Raw genomic sequence first — 18,271 nt, 5'->3', positions numbered from 1 at the left:
AGGGTGTAGCATCTGACTTCCAGACCCTGCACAGCTCCTGGCAATATCTTTTGGTGGTTCATGGCAAGTGACACTGCAGCAGACTGCCTGCTTAAAGTATCTGTAGTACCTGTCTTGCAAACCCTGCATTTCTCAGCTGTCTCCTTTTCCTTTGTGTACAGAAATGTTACTGAATGCTAACAATCAACGGTTCCTAATTAGCTCCTTTTGCTTTGAAGTAAGGTCCTTGTTAGCTTTGACTGACACTCTTAATTGTGACTCTCTTGAGCTCTGTTTTTAAAAATGTTTGCACACATCAGTCATTTGATTTAAGTGACTTATTCTTACCATGTTTAAGTACTAATCTGTGTATCTGGATTATGGGGTTTGTTTTCTTCCTTAGACCCTGTGCCATGGTTGATCCTGACATTGAACTGATCTGTGAAATTTTGTTGGTTGTTGAAAGGTTTATTGATATGTGCTTATTTGACAGCAAGTTTAGCACCTTGTATACTCTCTGCAGGGAACTGTTCTCTAAACAGGTGAGGGTCTCTTTGGGCTTCTGGGTTTGCTATGTGTTAATTAACACATAGGCACTTGGAAACAGTGCAGCTGGGCATTGTAGAATAATTGTTGTTTTTTTTTAATTAATTTATTTATTTTAATTATATGGTCTTTTTATTTTTAAGATACTTTAAATCACATGCCCATCCCTACTTTACCATCAGATATGAATTTAGAATAAAATGCACTTTTCTCCAACCTTGGTACATTTGTAATGCATTAATTTCATGTTTAAAAAATTGTAAATCGCTGTATAGTACCTGAGATGGCTGAGCTAAATAGTGTTGTTGTTGTTTTTTTTTAAAAAAAAAAGAAAAAAAAAACTACCTCTTGGAGAAGAGAAAAACTTTGAAGCAGAGTAGGAATTATTATGAATAACAATTAATATATTCTGTTTGAATGAATGTTTGTTTAAACTTTTGCCTGTGAATACAGTGGAGGATTGCTTAAAAAAAATAAATTAAATAAATAAATAAAGCAGTGCTAAGTAATTATTATCCTAGGAAGACTTTATATTCAGAATAACTATCCTAGAAATATACTTTTTTTAAGCTCTTTCCTCACCACCATATGTTTCTTCAAAAAAAAAAAAAAATAGGCTTTTATTAGGCTGAGTAACTACCTGTGTCTCTTGTCCTTTAATTTTGGTGTTTGATGTAAAATATGCTGCTAGTCTACCCAGTCTTCTCTTTTGGAAAAAGAAAAGTATTAACATCAGGTCAAATTAGATGTTTGGCAGCAATTTTTCTGCTTGCCTTGTTTCATCATGGAGGCATAGTGGTATTGAATACAATAATACTTTAAAATATAGTGGAAGGTATATGAGGACATAGTTAAATGCAGACTGTGAGTAAGTGCTGAGAATGACTAATAAAAAGGACAGCTTCCCAAGAAAACTTGGTCTTGGAAATCACTTCTTCATAATTCCTACCCACAGCTTACCCCTGTGATAGAAAAATGAGACATCGAAGTGACATGAACCTAAGGATTAATAAGTTATTAATTTTTTTTTTTTAGAGTGCACCTTGACATCTTAAACTTCAGACAAGTAAATGCCCAGCCTGCGAGAACAGGAAGGAGACATGTTGCATCTGTGCTGGAAGAACAGTGTGTGACCTCCTCCTGAAATCCATCCGTCCAGAGGAGTCAGCACCTTGTCTTTGTAAATGATGTCTATGAGTGTGAGATTGTCACTGGAGGAACCAAGGTGGAAATGGATCCAAAAGTTCATGACATCCTATTCTCAAAGTATCGTACTGGAGGTTTTACTTCTGGTGCAAATTTTGCCATGTAAAAATAGATGGGATATTAAAAATTAGATATACACATTTAACTTTTTTATGCTTCTGACACTGACCTAAAAACACTGCAAGGCTACAGCGTAAACAGGGAACAAAAAGGTGCCACTTTAAATATACTGTTTTCTTATACATTACCACCTGGTTTATTTTCCTGTGCTAACACAATCCATTAAAATATTTTCCAAGAACCACTGTGACTGGGGACTTCATGCTATCAAGTCAGTTCTGGTAGCTGCTGGCTTACTGAAATGTAGAAAGAACAGACCTGAGGACCAGGTACAACCTTCATTTACAAGCAGGAGTAAGAGTTGATCCTGGTGTTCTGTCTGAATAAAAACAGAATCCTAAAAAGAGAAGGGTTTAATGCTCTTGTGATCTGTGGCTTACCATCCTTTTCCAGGTGCTTATGTGAGCCTTAAGAGACTTAAATTTGCTTAAAATAGTGACAGATGATATCCCAATTTTCATGGGCCTGATCAGTGACCTGTTTCCAGCTCTGGATGTTCCAAGGATAAAGAACCTGTAATTTGAACAGATGGTTAAACAATTTACCCCCGAGCTTCACTTGTAGCCTGAAGAGAGCTTTATTTTCAAAGCAAAAGAATTCATTGCCTTTAATTATTCCCCTTAAGAGTTTCAATCAAAATAATTGCAAATGGGTTGTATTAGACATGAAGGTTATTTTTGAGTATGTTACACTATTGATAAGGCATCCTCAAAGTCTCAGTATTTCAAAGGCATTTTGTAATGGCAGTACAGGAACTCAGTATGATAAATATAGAATTAAGGAAATAAGGATAAATAAGGAAAAAATATCTGTTCAAAAAGGCTGTCTCCACTGACAAACATGATTTTTTACAGCACCAAGTTCTTGTACACAGTAGCTTAGCAAATGTTGGTGATTATTTATAGGGGTGAAGGAAGCAAAAAAAAAAATAAAATAAAAAGGTATAGATTTGGAATGTGTGATTACCTATGTTGTTTTTTTTTCTTCATGTATGTTCTGCTATTTCTGTATAATACAACGCAGAGATAAGTACTGAGAAGGTCTAAGTTCCTATTTCTTTTTAAAGGGAATAGAAAAGAGGGGAGAAGGGGAGAGAGAACTTCTGTGCATACTTCCCTCTCTTTGTTAAGAGGACAACAGGAGAGCAAAGGGTCTCACCATGTATTCCTCCTGTGTGGCAGACTGTTAAGCTGGAAGAGCTACTAGCAGTATGTTGCTCCATGTTTGCTGTTGGAAATGCAAGGACTGGAAAAAGCAAGGTACCTGCCGGCCGACACAGTGGGTTTTTGATTTCACATTGCAAAGAAATTGCCTTGGTTCTTGCAGAAAATATTCTGCAGGATGTGTTGACTCTGCTTTAGGCTGTTGTATGATAACATGTTGTTGAGGCCATCCAGTCAGCCATGTGGCATGCAATGGCAAAACTCAAATGTACACTTTGCTCGTGACATTTTATTTGTTTGCAAATACCAAAGGAAAATTAATAGTGGCAGCAAGTAATGAGCATGCTATTTGACAGATAGACTAAGTAATATATTGTTCTGGAAGGAGAATCAGGATGATTTAATTAGGCTTCTAGACAGAAATAGTGGAATATTTTGCCAAAACACTAGACAAGTATTTCTAATAGATAATGCCTATTCCTGTTACAAAATTTTGGCCGGTATGTGATTTTCTTCCCCTTTCAACATTTTCTATTAGAGAAGATAGACTGTGGAGTGCAGCTGTATCAGAATGGGATTCTCCCTTGCTGTCATGGAATCACAGAACCATTCTAGTTGGAAAAGACCTCTGAAATCACCTAGTTCAACCTTTAATCTAGTACTGGCAAGTCCACCACTACACCATGCTACTAAGTTCTACATCTATATGTTCAGAAGCTTAACGGAAATTAGGCTTAATGTCGTTAATATACCCAGTTTAGAAAGAAAAGCAAAAATTCCTACTGTGTCAAAATTGACACTAACGCACTGCCTGTCCATCCCCTTTATGTGCTCAAAACTGTGCATTACACCTATGTGAACATGCAACAAAAGTCCATTTGGAATGGCCTCAACCCAAAACCTCTGACAGCTGTCAAACTGTTTGGTTATATACACAGTGCAACACAAGGGTAAAAAGATGGCAAATGGCATATGTCCTTCTTATCAGGACCTGTTCCTAGAAGCATAGTTCTCTATCAAAAATAGGCAATGCCAGAATTCAATGAAGGCATTAGAGACTGAATTATTGTATTGTTTTGTTGTTGTTGTTGTTGTTGTTTTCTGTGTTTTAATGCAATATGATGTGAATGCAGAGCACTGGTAATTGTGGAAAGACTGGAAGCAGGACAGGATGCTAGTAGACAGAAAAGTGCTAAACTGAATGATGCTGATTCAGCTGCCTAAGAGGGCAGTTATTTTCTCTCCAGACCCATGAAGACTTCCGTATCTCACCAATATTGTTAAAAATAATGACATATTCTCCTGTAGCCAAAACAGAGATAGGTCTTTATTATATAAAATACAGTTATTCTGCTGTATCAAGAGTTCACTGAAAATATTTTTTATTTTACTATGAATAACCATCTATTAAGCAAAGCATAGTTTTCTTATGCTGTACAAGATTCTTGTTTCAGTGACGCATTAGGAATCCTGAAGTTTTAATTGCTGTACATTGCTGTTATTTAAGCACTAAAGTGATGAGATTTTGTTGAAATATAATTTACAGCAGAAATTATATTCTGCTGTCTTTTCTTCTGAGAGAGCAAACTAATATTACCCACGAGGGGTCAGAATGGTTAGTTTTGGATGGGGATGTAGATTCCATGTGCACTGAGTCACTCAGTACTGTTACAGATGATAACAAAGTGAGCAACTGGGAAGCAAGCACGCTAGATTCTTCTCTACCTGTTTTGCCCTTTCTTTACTTTTTTGAAGACAGTTTTTCTTCCATTCCTTTCATTTCTTTTGGTTTTCACTATTACTAAGTGATTCTTTGGCATCTGAGTAATATATTGCTTGCCTCTATGTACAGCAAAAAGTCTTCAAGTTTCCTACGTATACTGTAAGGCTCATTGTGCCTCCTAGTGTATAAATTGATGTAATTCAAGTTGTCAATCATAAGATTATTGAAACCAGCGTTTGTGAAACCTTCCAGTAAAACAGATTTAAGATTTAATGAATTAAGTCCTCACATCACTGTAGCAAGGAAGGCTAACATTAGGAAATCTAAGTCAGCTTAAGAACTAGCAGTAGTATCTATTTTTTTATTCTCTTCTCATTAGTTACACAGTGAAACCAATTTAGTTGTATGGCCAAAATGCTGCAATGTAATGAAATCCAAATCTAAAATCTAAATGTAACTTTCAAATGATGATTGTAGTTTGTTCCATTCTGTTAAGCTTTCTTCTCTTGAGAACTTAAGCCCATCTCTGTGTGGTGACGTTCTCAGGTTACTCTGAAAGGTGCTTGTCTGGGGTTATCCACATATCCACTTTAGCTATTGAACAGAAAGCATTATTTCCAAGGGACGTTTTGGAGCACCCAAATTTAGGTTCCTGCTCTCCATCATTTCTTTCTATTGACATTGAGAAAGATTTAGCTTCTCCTGCTTTTAGCAGCCTTCAGGAGTACTCTTATTGGTTAAGCAGGCTACTCTTCTTTTGAATGGATTAAACTGTGGAAAAACACAGAATCAAGTAAAACCTTTTGAACTTGTCCTCCTCTGTGTTTCTGAAGCAAAAATCATAGCCATGTTTGAACAATCTTTATTTAGCTCTATTTGAGATGTACTGATGCTTTCCAGGTTCTGACCTTTACAGGCAACAAATGTGTGCCCATGACTCCATCAATGCAGCTACGGTTTGAGGTGCACCACTTAAAAGCTGCAGCTCCAGATAGAGGATCCAGAGCTGGCCTCCTCTATCTGAACACCCAGGACCTGGGCTAGAATCCATGGGGATCTGATGATATTAATTAAAGATTTTAAGATACATCCTGAAAATTAATGGGACTAGATGCTATTATTATTCTACTATGATAATAGGGGGATGAATTAGTTGATGGGTTATGTAAATTGTTAAATACAGTTTGGAAGATTTCAGCATAAGTTAAGTGTTTTATTTTTCCCTCTTATCCAGAGTGTTCAATAAGTAAATAAATCGGTTGTTGTTTCCTGTCCCTTTTAATAATAGTTGCAATTTTTGATACTGTTAAGGACATCATGGTTTACATCAGCTTGATTTTCTTTACCTCCTACCCCTTTTGATTGCAGTACTCCTCTTTTGACTTTTTATGTGTGTGTTTTATTCAAATTAATCACAAGAAAAATTTTTTTTAAAGAACATGGGTCTCCATGTATAAAAGGGCATTTAATTGTTAAAAACACAGTACAATAATTTAAGCAGTCCAGTGTGATCTTTTCCTTTTGTCTTTTGTTGATCTAAAACAATACAGTTGTACAAATATTAGTAAAAATGGAGTCAAGTATTTTCAATCAGTGTTTTTATTTTCAAGCAGCATTACTGCAGTTTCATAACAAAATTTGATTTTTCAGCACTCCAACATGTCATCAACATTTTAGTTCTAGCCATCCATTTCTAGAGTACTGTGTCAGGACAACTGGAGAAGCCTTCAGTCCACACATTTCCCAGAGAAGTCTTGTCAGTAGGAGAATTTAATTAAACAGCTTGAGTTGCTTCAAGCTGCCCACCTAGGGGGTCAGGATCAGAAGACTGGTATGGGCATGGAGAAGCAATATGATCTCTCACAGCAAACAGGAGTGTAGAGATGGAAACAGTAGGCAACAAACTGTTCAAACAGAATAGCTGTGAATGAGTAAATAATTGGTTTAGGCAGTGTTTGACTAATACTGTGTGAGCACAAGTAGGGGATAAAATTGCCTAATCCTTTGGAATAGAGACAGTAAGGCATGTGGCTGCTAACCCGAAGCATATGCTATAGTTTGCATAACAAAAAGGACTTTTAGACCTTTGGTTGTGATAGGAACTAGCAGATGAGAAGAGTTACATTTTTATTACAATTGTCTTCAACTGTACTCAGCCAGACTTTTCAGCTAGTCTGGGTTTTATATATATGACTGTAGATGTCTGCAGTGCCAGTCACATTGAATTTGGGTGTCACATAATCATTGGTCAAGGGTACAATTTAAACACCGGTATTTTAAGTACTTTGTTCTAAAACAACAGAAAAAAATATGGAATCCTGGGTCCCACCTGCTTTTTGTTGTCTGGCCCTCTGAAAGCAGGAGAAAACCATCATCTGGTTCCTTCTCCCTGCCCTCTCTAGAATAAAGGATGTAGTCAAGGAAAATGGGTATAACCATATGCCAGTATACTCAGCTGTCAAAGTAGCTCTCAGAAATACAGCAGGATTATGTGCCTCCCTACTTGGAACAACTCAAAACAAACACTAAAACTGTTGGTCCTATTCCTGAAAATATTATGGTAAAGGCAGGCACTAGGATTAAAGCTATTTATTTTTTAAGGAACAGTGTTTCTGAAACATCCATTGAGCACGTGGCCCTATGCAGTATAAAATAAATAATAATAATAAATAAAGGTTTAAAATTACGATAAATCTGGTAGGTATGTGAAGTGAAGCTTAGAGACTCAGTACTGAAGTATGGCATATGCTTGTGAGTGGAGAGTTATAAAGCATGAACTAGTAAACTTTAAATTGCCTCAGTGGGCATTTAGTTAGTTTTGCTCTTTTTTTTTCAGTATGATTCACATACAGTATTCTCAAATGCTTTACAGTGTTTTGAATACATTAATTTTTAGGTCTTTTTAAATGCTTAGATAAGTAGGAATTTTCTTTGGGGGGGATTGAAAGTTGACGGGCATAGAAACATAGCTACTGATCAGACTGATCAGAAGATGTTATCCATTATCGGCTATCTTGAAATAAGATTTTTTTTATTGTAGTATAATAGTTGGTAGGAAAATATAAGGCTTGGAAAAGAAAGCTGTATCAGGTAGTGAAAGTTTTAGGTGCTCAGAGTAAGTGAGTAAAGTTAAACTATTGCCAACTACTTGCTGAAACAGTTTGAGGTATGCTGAATGCCAGACCTAAAGGTAAATGAAATATTAATTGAAAAATTAAACAAAATGCCTGTTGCACCAACGGTTTGTTTCTTTTAGCAGTTTTTGAGACACCAGCACTCTGTAAAAGCTGAGAAGGAGTTGACATATTTCAGTGAAAACCTGATTTCAAAATTTTTTTTTTTTTTTTTTTTTTTTTGTAGTAGGAAAAAGAGTACAAATTTTCGAGTAGAAATACTATGAACAGAAGAAATAATCCAGTAGAACATTCTGTTCCAGCAATTATGTCTTCAAATGAAAGAACAGCGTATCCCATTTCATTGCTTCTAGAGTTCAGTCTTAGGCATACATGTATCTGGAGAAAAACAGAAATCAAAGTTTGCTTTTAAAACTAAACTGCATTGTGCAAGTGTTTTTGTTTGTTTGTTTGTTTTGTTTGTTTTGTTTTTGTTTTTTCCTTTTCAATTTCAGTTAATTTTATTTCTCACATCTGAGGTGGCACCTCTCAAATATTTTATTGATTTACTTCTAACAGGCAAACCAGTCTGGCTTGTTGGAAATCCTGGAATAGGACAAACTCTTTGTAGGTGATAGTCTTTGGAGAGAACAGCAAGGCTAACATTCCTTTCAACTGCTATACACAGTCAGCAATGTTACAAAGTAAGTTCCATGCAGATGCAAGAATCCTTCAAAGGTGAAAAATTTTGTAGAGTTGTTATTATTGAATACAGCTGTTTTTCGGGATGGTAGATTTCAGAGGGCAGCAAAGAATTTAATTGCTATGGCCTTCCTACCTGTACACCCCATTGAGAATTCCTCAGCCCATGTCCCTTTCTTGCATTGCTGCTAGTGAATCAGATTGTCACTAGGCTTAAAAAGTCTTAAATCCACAAATCGCTACTGAATAACTTTTTACCCTGCTTTTTCATTCCTGCCTTCTGTTGATTACTTCTCTGTTCAGGTTGGATAAGCAAATACCACTTTCAGTTTACTTAGTAACTTAGTTCATTTTTTGAAGTGTTTCCAAGTTCATACTAAATTGGAATCCTACAGTAACACAACTTAATAACATTTCTACCCTCGAAATGGAGAGATTTGAAGAAATCTGATGTGCCTCAGAGAAGGGTCATACGTGAATATAAACTGTCAAAAGTTCTTTAATGGAGAAACAGCCTTAGAAAATTTTCAGATATTCCTGTTTTGGTAAGGATCATTTAGCTAATGATTGCCATTCCAGCAGCAACCATGGCCAAGGCACTGGAGCACAAGGGCATAACACTTCCCATTGCAAAAGGAAGCTGATAAATAAATAAATAAATAAATAAATAAATAAATAAATAAAAGGCTTCTAGGCAACTGATGCCAAAGGGGTTATACATTCTTTGTACAGGAAATTTCTTAAATAAATGAAATAGGTGAACACAGCATCACAGGGGCTTTCTATGCAAGCGTATAGCAGCACCCACTAACTGTACTATGGTCTAAAACTTGTGAGTTTACAAAGGTTTAAGGATTTGCTATGAAATGTTAGTATTATTCCTTCAGATTTTAAGTTTATATTGTAAAACATCTGCTGCTCCTTTTAACAGATTAACAAAGAAATGGACTCTATCTGCAGCTTTTCCTTCTCTCCACTGTTCTTCAGCCAAGTCACTCTTGTTAAGTGCTCTTCTGTGCAAGTCTGTGCAAGTTCCTAGCTGTGGGTGAAGAACTGCATAACAGTGTATACCAAATATATTGTGTTTGCTTTCCATTGTGTTTACAACATCTTTCTGGTGAACTGTAACAATATAATTTTGTTCTGTCATGTATCACTCAGAATGACTGCCTCTTATGTTATTCTAGTGTTTGTGGATACCAGTGCTTCTTCCCATACAATGAATTCAAGTGATATATTTTGGTGCCTGCCTTTCATATTTTTGGCTACCTCTCCAAGAAATTGTTTGGAACAATCAGGTGGTTGTTGTTTAAATGGGAAGAGGCATCCACATCAAATTACACAAATGAGCAATTAAGTCTCAGCTCAAAAAGAAGAGCTTAAAAGCTGAACTTGTTGAAGTACAGCTATTCCTCACATTGTCATGTTCCTTCCAGAGTTTAGAGGTTAAAAGATTTTTCTTACATATCATATCACTTTTAATTTGTGGTATTTTCTGCCAGCTCCCATCTTATCTCTATCTGCTTAACTTCTTTTGAGCTATCTGCTAGAGTGGGTGAGATTAGCATGAAGTGCTGGGTTTTATTTAGCATTCCCCAAGGCATATGACTCATCCACTCTCCCTCTAGAAAATCAGAAATTTTCAAAATGTTATTTGATGGCAGTTTCTGATGCAAGATAATATTGGCACATTAAGTTTGGGATCATCAGTAGTACTAAAGTCTGGAACAGTACCACAGGGAAATTTGCATAAACATTTAAGTACAATGGGGTTTAGTGAAATATATTTCCTTATTGTACCGTAATAATACAGTATTTGAAAAAACATAATGGGATCAATAGGTGACAATTGTGGACACTTAAAAATTTGAGTAAGTTTAAGGATTAAGAAGTGTTCCTAATTATGGGTTTAAAAGTACAGGTATATACGTACCTCTTCTAAATGAAGAAAATAGTCTTCTTTTTCCTAAGATATTAAGGCAATTAAGATACTTTAGACCTTTCATATACAGATAGTTTCTGCATGTTTTCCCCTTTTGTGGTAGAAAATTAGGATAAGTACAGACAGACAGATCTTTTTTTTTCCCAAATTTTATCATCCAGCTGCAAATACACTAAGGTTCTTCATTTTTGTCTTGTCTGCCAGTGCACCTTCACTCTTCATGTGCTTGCTTTTGTTCTCCGTAGTCAGTAACTATACTTTTAGCCAACTGTGGCTAGACATAAATGTATTTGAGAGCATTTGCTACCTTTCTTGAAGTGGCATGCCAAACTCACTGTTGAAACATGCAAAGGATTTATTTCACTGCTTAAAGAATCTGAGACGACAACACAATGTCCCTTTTATTCTAATGGAAGATGTTTGCAGTGATATGTTTCTTCATACTGCTTTGCCATGAAATGAAAAAGTCTGTGACAAGTCAGAACTACGGTTGTTCTGACATAGAGCATTTATGTGTCACTACACAACTGCTGCTTTCATTTCCTACAAGATCTCTTGATTGTGTTGCCCTGTTGTTAAGATAATAATCAAGATAAGCTTAAAAGTATATGTTTAATTTTCACTTTTCCTATCTAGCCAAAAAGATTTTAACATATAACCTACTATAACGTGTTTAAAAAATAAAAAAATAAAATAAAATAAAATAAAAAAAGAGGAAGGGGAAGTCTGTTGTCCACAAAGTTAGGATATACTGAATGACTGAACGTATAAACTATTCTATTTAGTATACATGGAAATAATCCTTTTTCTTAAAGTTTCATAAACACCTTTGCTTAAAATCCCTGCTATGAATGAAACTAAGAATGGTTCCAAAATTAGGCTGCTAACCAAATACGTTAGCCTTTTTCACTAGAACATGCTGAGAAGTTTACCTTGAAGTCCACTTAAGCCTGTGGTTTCATTTTCTGCAGAATATTTATATGATCATTTAAACAGCAAAAATTAATGACATAGGCAAGGAGATTAGATGTTTTGATCCCAGCCCTGTTCTAATAAATTCCTAGTGATTTCTGCAGGATCCTATTTCCATGCACAAAATAAAAACAAGATTTGTTTGTGTGTTTGGAAGTCAGATTTATATAAAGGTTGAATCCTGTGGAATACTTCACTAAGTGACAAAAAATGAGGATCACATCATACTAAAATTCAATGTTTTAATAATGCCTAATAACAAAAGTTTTATCTTATATTTTCAAGATATCAGCTTTCTCTAGTTATTCTTCCTCTTATATTTGTAAGGAAAGACATGCAGTTGGATAAAAATTGTATAAGCCTCAAATTTATAGGATTTTACAGATGTAGTGAATACATGAAATTATTTGAATTAATTTGCTTACTGTTGTAGTAAGTTTATCTGATGGTCTGCATTCAACCTTATTTAAGCACCTCTGGGGAACAGGCTGAAATTTTATATAATCAGCTTTATTCCTTAGTGATTAAATGATAGTTATAATTTGTATCTTTATACCTTTAGATGTATTAAAATTCTTGTTAATCCTTCTCAGGAGAAGAAGAAAATATACTACTTCAGTGGTAAAATTGTTGAATGTCAAATACCTGGGGATTTTACATGCAAAAGCATCTCAGTTCCAAAGGATGCAGATATGTGGTGAGATTTTCAAAAGCCATGAAGTAGTTAAACTAAATCAAACAACAATTTTCTGGAATTCAGAAGAACAGTCTGACATTTTTTAAAGGAATTTTGTGAATTTCATTGATTCCTAAGGACTTTAATAGTTTGAAAACCCTCATAGGTTGTGGAAATATTTCATAAATCCTAGCCAGCATGATTTTGATTTCTTGGTTTGTTTAGTTTTAGCATTGCTTAGCATGGTAATCATTTTTATGTATGCTGAGTATGTATGCTGAGTGATCTTTCAGAGGTGCTTGAAAAAACAAATGGAGGAAAAGTATGTTTGTAACTATGGCCCAATAAGAAATAAATGTATCTATTTTATGAATGATTTGAATATGCCTAAAGTGGATAGATGTGGTTTATACCTCATGTATTGATTCAGCAGCATAGGGATTATGAACACTGTAGAACATTTACTTCTTGAAAAAAATACAGGACAACTTTCAATATTGTGGTCCATGATAGGCTCCCTAAAACACATAGAAATGAAAAACTTCAAGAATTACTTCAAAAACAACAACAAAAAGCATACTCTCCCTGGAGTTTTAAGCGGTTTTAGAAAAGAGAAGCAGAAAGTGGAGAGGTTGTAGAGTCTTGGTCTTGGAAAAGGAAAGTATTCTTCAGCTGCTCTTGGTGGAGCATCCCATGGATGTATGTGATGAGAACACACATCTTTGAGGTATAGAAGCTGATGCCCTAAACTGCAGTTTGACAAATGTTTGACTTATACTCCTATCTCTTCATCACCCTGCAGGCAAAATCTGCAGAAACTTTACAGTACTGGTTCAAATGAACAAATGTTCTTTCTCTGTAATGAGAAGAAAAACATACACAAAAAAAAAAACACACTGAAGTTGATTTGGACAATTAAGGCAACTCCCCCCACTATCAAATAAATAAATAAATAAATAAAAAGAAATCTAACAACTAACAAAACAAAACAAAACAAAAAAAAAGTGGAAATTAAAATATATTAATATATTAGTATCCTATTACCAGATACTGTGAAAAGAGGTAATTTTCAATTTAAAATCAACCAATTAATGTTTTATTTTGTTCTGATACAGAATCCGTGTCTTACATAAATACTTACAGTTGCTGTTATCAATACAATTGGTTTCTTCTTGTTACTGTACAAGCATGTTACTTATGTCCTGTGTTTGCTTCACGCCACCTGTAAATAACGTTATCCGTTGAGTGAAGGAGAGAAGTGATCAACAACAACAATAATTAAAAAAAATAATCATACAGATATGTCAGTGTATTGTCAAAAGGAGGTGGACAGAGGGGCAGGCTATATGCTTACAAACAATGATACTTCAGCATTAGGAGGATGAGTGTATCTTCTCAGTGGTGTTCTTTGACGTGTTCAGGTTGGTCTCACACACACACATACACCATCCTTAAAATTTTTATTTTTTTTCTTGTTTTGTTTTTCGCTGTCACATGCCCTATAATCTCACTAGGTTAGTGACCAACTAGTGACCAACTTGACCAATAACTTCTGTACTGTTATTGTTCTTTTAATGTATATTCAGTAGAATTGTATAAGCATTTAATTAGGTGATATTTCATCTTGTGGAAGAGCAATAACAAGTTTCAGCTGAATATTTTGTTACGGAGCAAGTCATAAAGAGAAAAGAAGAAGCGACTGCTCAAACCTAAAGCATCTCCAGTTCAGTGATATGAATTGCATCTAATTTAGTGCTGTGCAAAGATAATGTGTTGTAGTGCCCTTCTGTTTTCTTCCCAGTTATACACTATTAGAGCCTTTAATCTTTTCTCACAAAAATTTCAAACTTTCATTCTTAACAGTTATCGCTGGTTTTCTGTTAATTCATGCTTCTCTGTTTAGAGTTTTCCTTCTGAAACAAAACATAACACAAAACTAAAAACCTATACTTTATAAAGCAATTCAAATTAGAGGAAGAGTTGACCTTGTCACTTAGGAATTTTAGACATAACCACTTGACGTTTCTAAAGTAGAGCAGAATTTGAGGTTTTTTGTACACATACAGGAAGAAAAAATGCAATTATTTGAGAAAGAGATGCATTTAAGTATGGAATTGTGGGAAGGATTTATTGATTTAGTAGGGAGTGCCTGCATTATTTATAGATTTTCCTCTTACTGTAGGGTTTTGGGTTTTTTTGTTTGTTTTTGTTTTTGTTTGTTTATTTGTTTTTGTTTGAGCTGCTTGGCCTCGTTCAGTTGTATGCTGATTTCTAAAGAAACAAGGCTGTCAACAGGTTTGGGCAATTAGAACTCAAAATTGCCTGATACTGAAAATCCATTTTAAAAGGGGGCAACTTTTATTTTTAAAATTTACTTAGATCTATGCAGTATCATATGGAGAGCCAGAAATAGTATTTATTATATTATACAGCAGAACAGGAATGATCTTTTAAGCTACCCTTTTTACTATATAATGGTTTCTCTGAAATGCGCTTGGTTCCAGTTGTTTTACACAGCTCTAAGAGACTTTCTTCATGCATATGAAGATGATCTTTGCCATTTGACATTTTTTTTCATAGTGAAATCTGTTAATTTTATCTGTTGTTATCTACCATGGCTGCACTCTCAAACTGATTTGAACTTCTATATTTTGCATTAAGCAATTGGGAGGGCCGGGGGGTGAGGGGGTTGCATGTTTTATTTTGTTTTTAAAGTTTTAAAATGAGAATCCTAATTTGATACTTCCATGGCCATTTTTATTCCACAGTTTCCCATAGGGCAGTAATGTTGGTTCTTCTACTTGAGGGTAAGTGCCTGAAAAATGTATGGTATTTTGTCACTAGCATTAATCAAGCTACAGGTATGATAGGCAGAAGCTAACTATTAAAGAAGTTTATAATTGTCAATATATTGCCTGTATGAATCCACTGGAAGCTTCACAGTCCACCCTAAGCTCCAGGTATGATTTTAAGTGTCATAACAGTTCTGTATTTATTATTTAATACATGAGATAATTATCATTTACCCTATCACTGTAATAGGTAGGAAACTAATGGGAATAGGAGAAAACATATCTGCAGCTTAGCACAGGTTTCAAATCCTACTCTTCCTATAGCTAAACACAGAGAGAGAAGCCATGTGCATCATAATACTGAGAATCCACTGAATTTTATAGCAATTGCAGTCTCATGAAATTCACCTGCCCTTGAGGCTCTGAGCCAGACATGCAACTGCTGTGGAACTGCACCAAGGATGAGGCTAGAAATGAAGTATTTCCTGTGGCACACAAGTGACTGTGTTTTCACCAGGCTGTATTGTAATTTAACACTCCATTGACTCTTATCTGCTGTCTTGTGATAAGGAATCTCTCTCTTTTTTTCCCTTTTCATTTTCAATGACATTTTGCAGTATTTACTTTGAACTTCCTTTCCTCAGATGCCCTGACTACCATCTACAGCAAGCTAGTTTGTTTCCACTTTCAGCAGCATGCTTTCAGTCCATCAGTACTGAAGAATATTCCAGTCATCACACAAGCAGCCATGTGGCTTCAAAAGACAGTGGTTCAAAACTCCTCACCAACTGCTATTAAATTCCCTATATCTTTAACCTGACAGACCTCTCCAATGTCCTACAGGTCTGTATCATGGGTTATATTTTTACCTGAAGACATTCTTTTATTGCTGTTCTTTATTATTCAATGAGATATATCCCTGTGGACCAATTTGAAGAATGGATGCTCTTTGTACAACAATAGTCCATACCCTGAGGTGATTATGCTCAGGTATATAGAAAGCTAAGATAGAAAAGATATTTAATGAAAATAGAGTAATGGTTTGCAAATTTCATCATGCTTACTTATTATTTTGACAACAGAAGGTCAATTTCTGTTCCAAGGGAAGAGCAACTTTCTGGACACTAGCCTCCCCCAGAATAGTTTTCTTGCCTGCACATCCCTTGGACAGAGTGAACAAGGAGGCATGGATTTGTCAAGTCTCCTGATAACATTGCCCATTGCCCTGTAGAACACATTTTCAGTTTGCATGAGGGGCTAGGGCATCTCCATCATATCTGCAACCATACTAACATGGGATTTGTTAAGGAAAGAATTCTGGATATCAGTTTAATGTTTTTGAATGTCCTAATTTGTTCACCATGAACTGTGTTTTGTTTGTTTGTTTGTTCGGGGGGTGGGGGGACTTGGTATTGCAAAATGGGGCTAGTGAACACATAAGATCCATAAGATCCTGGCAGTATGTGTCCTGTGCTGCAGCAGGTTGTCAGACCATGACTGACCTGATGTGCCAGCCCATGGAGAGCAGGCATTTGTTTTAATTATACTTTTGCAGACTCATCTGACCGAAGAACTTGCTAAATTAGAGAGATGTTCTGGTTCATGTTAAAGGCTGTATAGTTTCAAGCATAACACGCGCTAGATACCTAATCAGTAGGGTTAATGTATTTAAGGAAAGAATCTGACTGATATCTAAACTGGTGGAAAACAAAGACTATAATTTCCTTCATAAAATGACAATGGATGCTATGCACAGGCATTTTGAGGTATGTGTGAGTAGCTTGAAAATATTTTGCCTAATGCTAATGAATCGAAAACTGGGTGGAGAAAGCTCTTATTTACTGAAACTGTAAGTAGCAGTAGCATGCTATCTTCTCATTCTCAGCCCCCACTGTAAGCATCTTCTTTACCAAGGAAAAGCAGGTGTCAGAGAAAGAGATAAGAAGAAGCCAAGGAAGATTTCCTCTTGAGAAGACTGGTTTTAGTCTTTGCAGAGGTGGTACTTTCTTGCCTTGACTGTAATGTCAAATACCTCTGTTGCGGTGTTGTTAGTAACTTAAAGCAAACACCTGAGCCTTTGCTAGGATGGGAATGTAGCAACATGTCTATGGACATGATTCTTCATGTCCTTCATTGTGTATGGAGAAACAAATTGTAGTCTTTGTTTTCTGTTTCCAAATTCTGTACTTCCAACTACAAGAATATACTTCTGCTTTTCCTAATTGTTCCTTCTGTTTTATTTTTCCTTCCTTGAATAGTTTAACCCGAGTGTTAACTGCATGCGTGCGTATATGTATACATGTATACATATATATATAAAAGAAATCAAGTTATTTTTCAATTAATTTTAAACTACATTCTTCTTTGGGCAGTAGAATGTATGTCAGTAAAATGTGTGTGCTTTTTGAACTGTGAGCATTGTTGGTAGTCCAAAAAAAATCTGTTTTTAGAATTAAACAATAAGAAAGAGTGCACTGTAAATTTCAAAACATACATAAAATAGGTATACAGGTTTCATTTTGGTATTTCTGCTCCATATGATGAGGCATAATACAACTACCTGGTTTTCAGAGTGGAAACACTGCAGATATAAGCTGGGATACAAGTGTGTTTCTTTGCCTCAATGTTCTCAGTTAACCCTTGTAACGTGTGCCTTTTTTTCCGTAACTTGTCATACATAATGAAATATAGTACTTCTCAGTATTGTTCATTTTTTCAGACATGGCAGAAGGAAGACAAAATAGTGTCATGTGTTATTTAATAGTTATGGCATACATAGTTTCTTCTGGAATTAGTGCATGTTGGTGCCAATACCAAGTAAGGACCATGTTACTGTTTCTACATGCCCTTCAAAAACTTTTCACTTGAAAGCATGCTCGTTTTTGCACCAGACAAAGCAGCAGAAACATGAACTAAAATAAACATATTGAATTCATGTATTTAAAAAAAATAAATAAAGTTTTCTTGACAGTTTGGAATAAGGGGGGGCAGGGGGGGACAATATTTGACTTTATTCAATACAAATGGAAACTGAAAAACATCAGCTTTGTTTACTTTTTTTTTTCTTCCTTTCTATTTTCCATTTGTGAGTGAAAAAGTAGTGAAAGAGAGAATAAGTATACATGTATAAATGACATCAAAATAGAAAATTTTAAATATTTGGTAATCTGTGGACATAGAGTGAGCAGTGACTTCCTGTCACAAACAAATTATTTTTCCTTAGTTTTAAATAGTTTTGACATGAACAGTTAAAGGCATAGACAGCTTTGCTAACAGTTGCTTGAAGCCTGGCTGTTTGGAGGCACTGTGTGAATGCACTGCTAGCGCATGGGCATGT

At 35.4% G+C, this 18,271-nt stretch overlaps 1 protein-coding gene across 1 annotated transcript in view; it reads left to right on the top strand.

Moving 5' to 3' along the window:
- The window catches only part of DNAH11 (dynein axonemal heavy chain 11), a 111,694-nt gene that overhangs the window by 19,957 nt on the left and 73,466 nt on the right, over positions 1-18,271 (top strand). The window contains 13 exon segments of the mRNA XM_072033967.1: positions 383-521; positions 2,031-2,120; positions 2,245-2,439; positions 3,033-3,110; positions 3,843-3,988; positions 4,564-4,699; positions 5,638-5,805; positions 12,436-12,550; positions 12,553-12,594; positions 15,003-15,068; positions 15,071-15,103; positions 15,540-15,734; positions 15,737-15,777. Coding sequence (XP_071890068.1) covers positions 383-521; positions 2,031-2,120; positions 2,245-2,439; positions 3,033-3,110; positions 3,843-3,988; positions 4,564-4,699; positions 5,638-5,805; positions 12,436-12,550; positions 12,553-12,594; positions 15,003-15,068; positions 15,071-15,103; positions 15,540-15,734; positions 15,737-15,777 — 1,444 coding nt within the window.

The sequence above is a fragment of the Anas platyrhynchos genome, chromosome 2 (genome assembly GCF_047663525.1).
Source record: "Anas platyrhynchos isolate ZD024472 breed Pekin duck chromosome 2, IASCAAS_PekinDuck_T2T, whole genome shotgun sequence".
NCBI lineage: Eukaryota > Metazoa > Chordata > Aves > Anseriformes > Anatidae > Anas > Anas platyrhynchos.
Note: the sequence above shows the minus strand (reverse complement) of the source record. Positions and strands in the feature narration are given on the sequence as shown.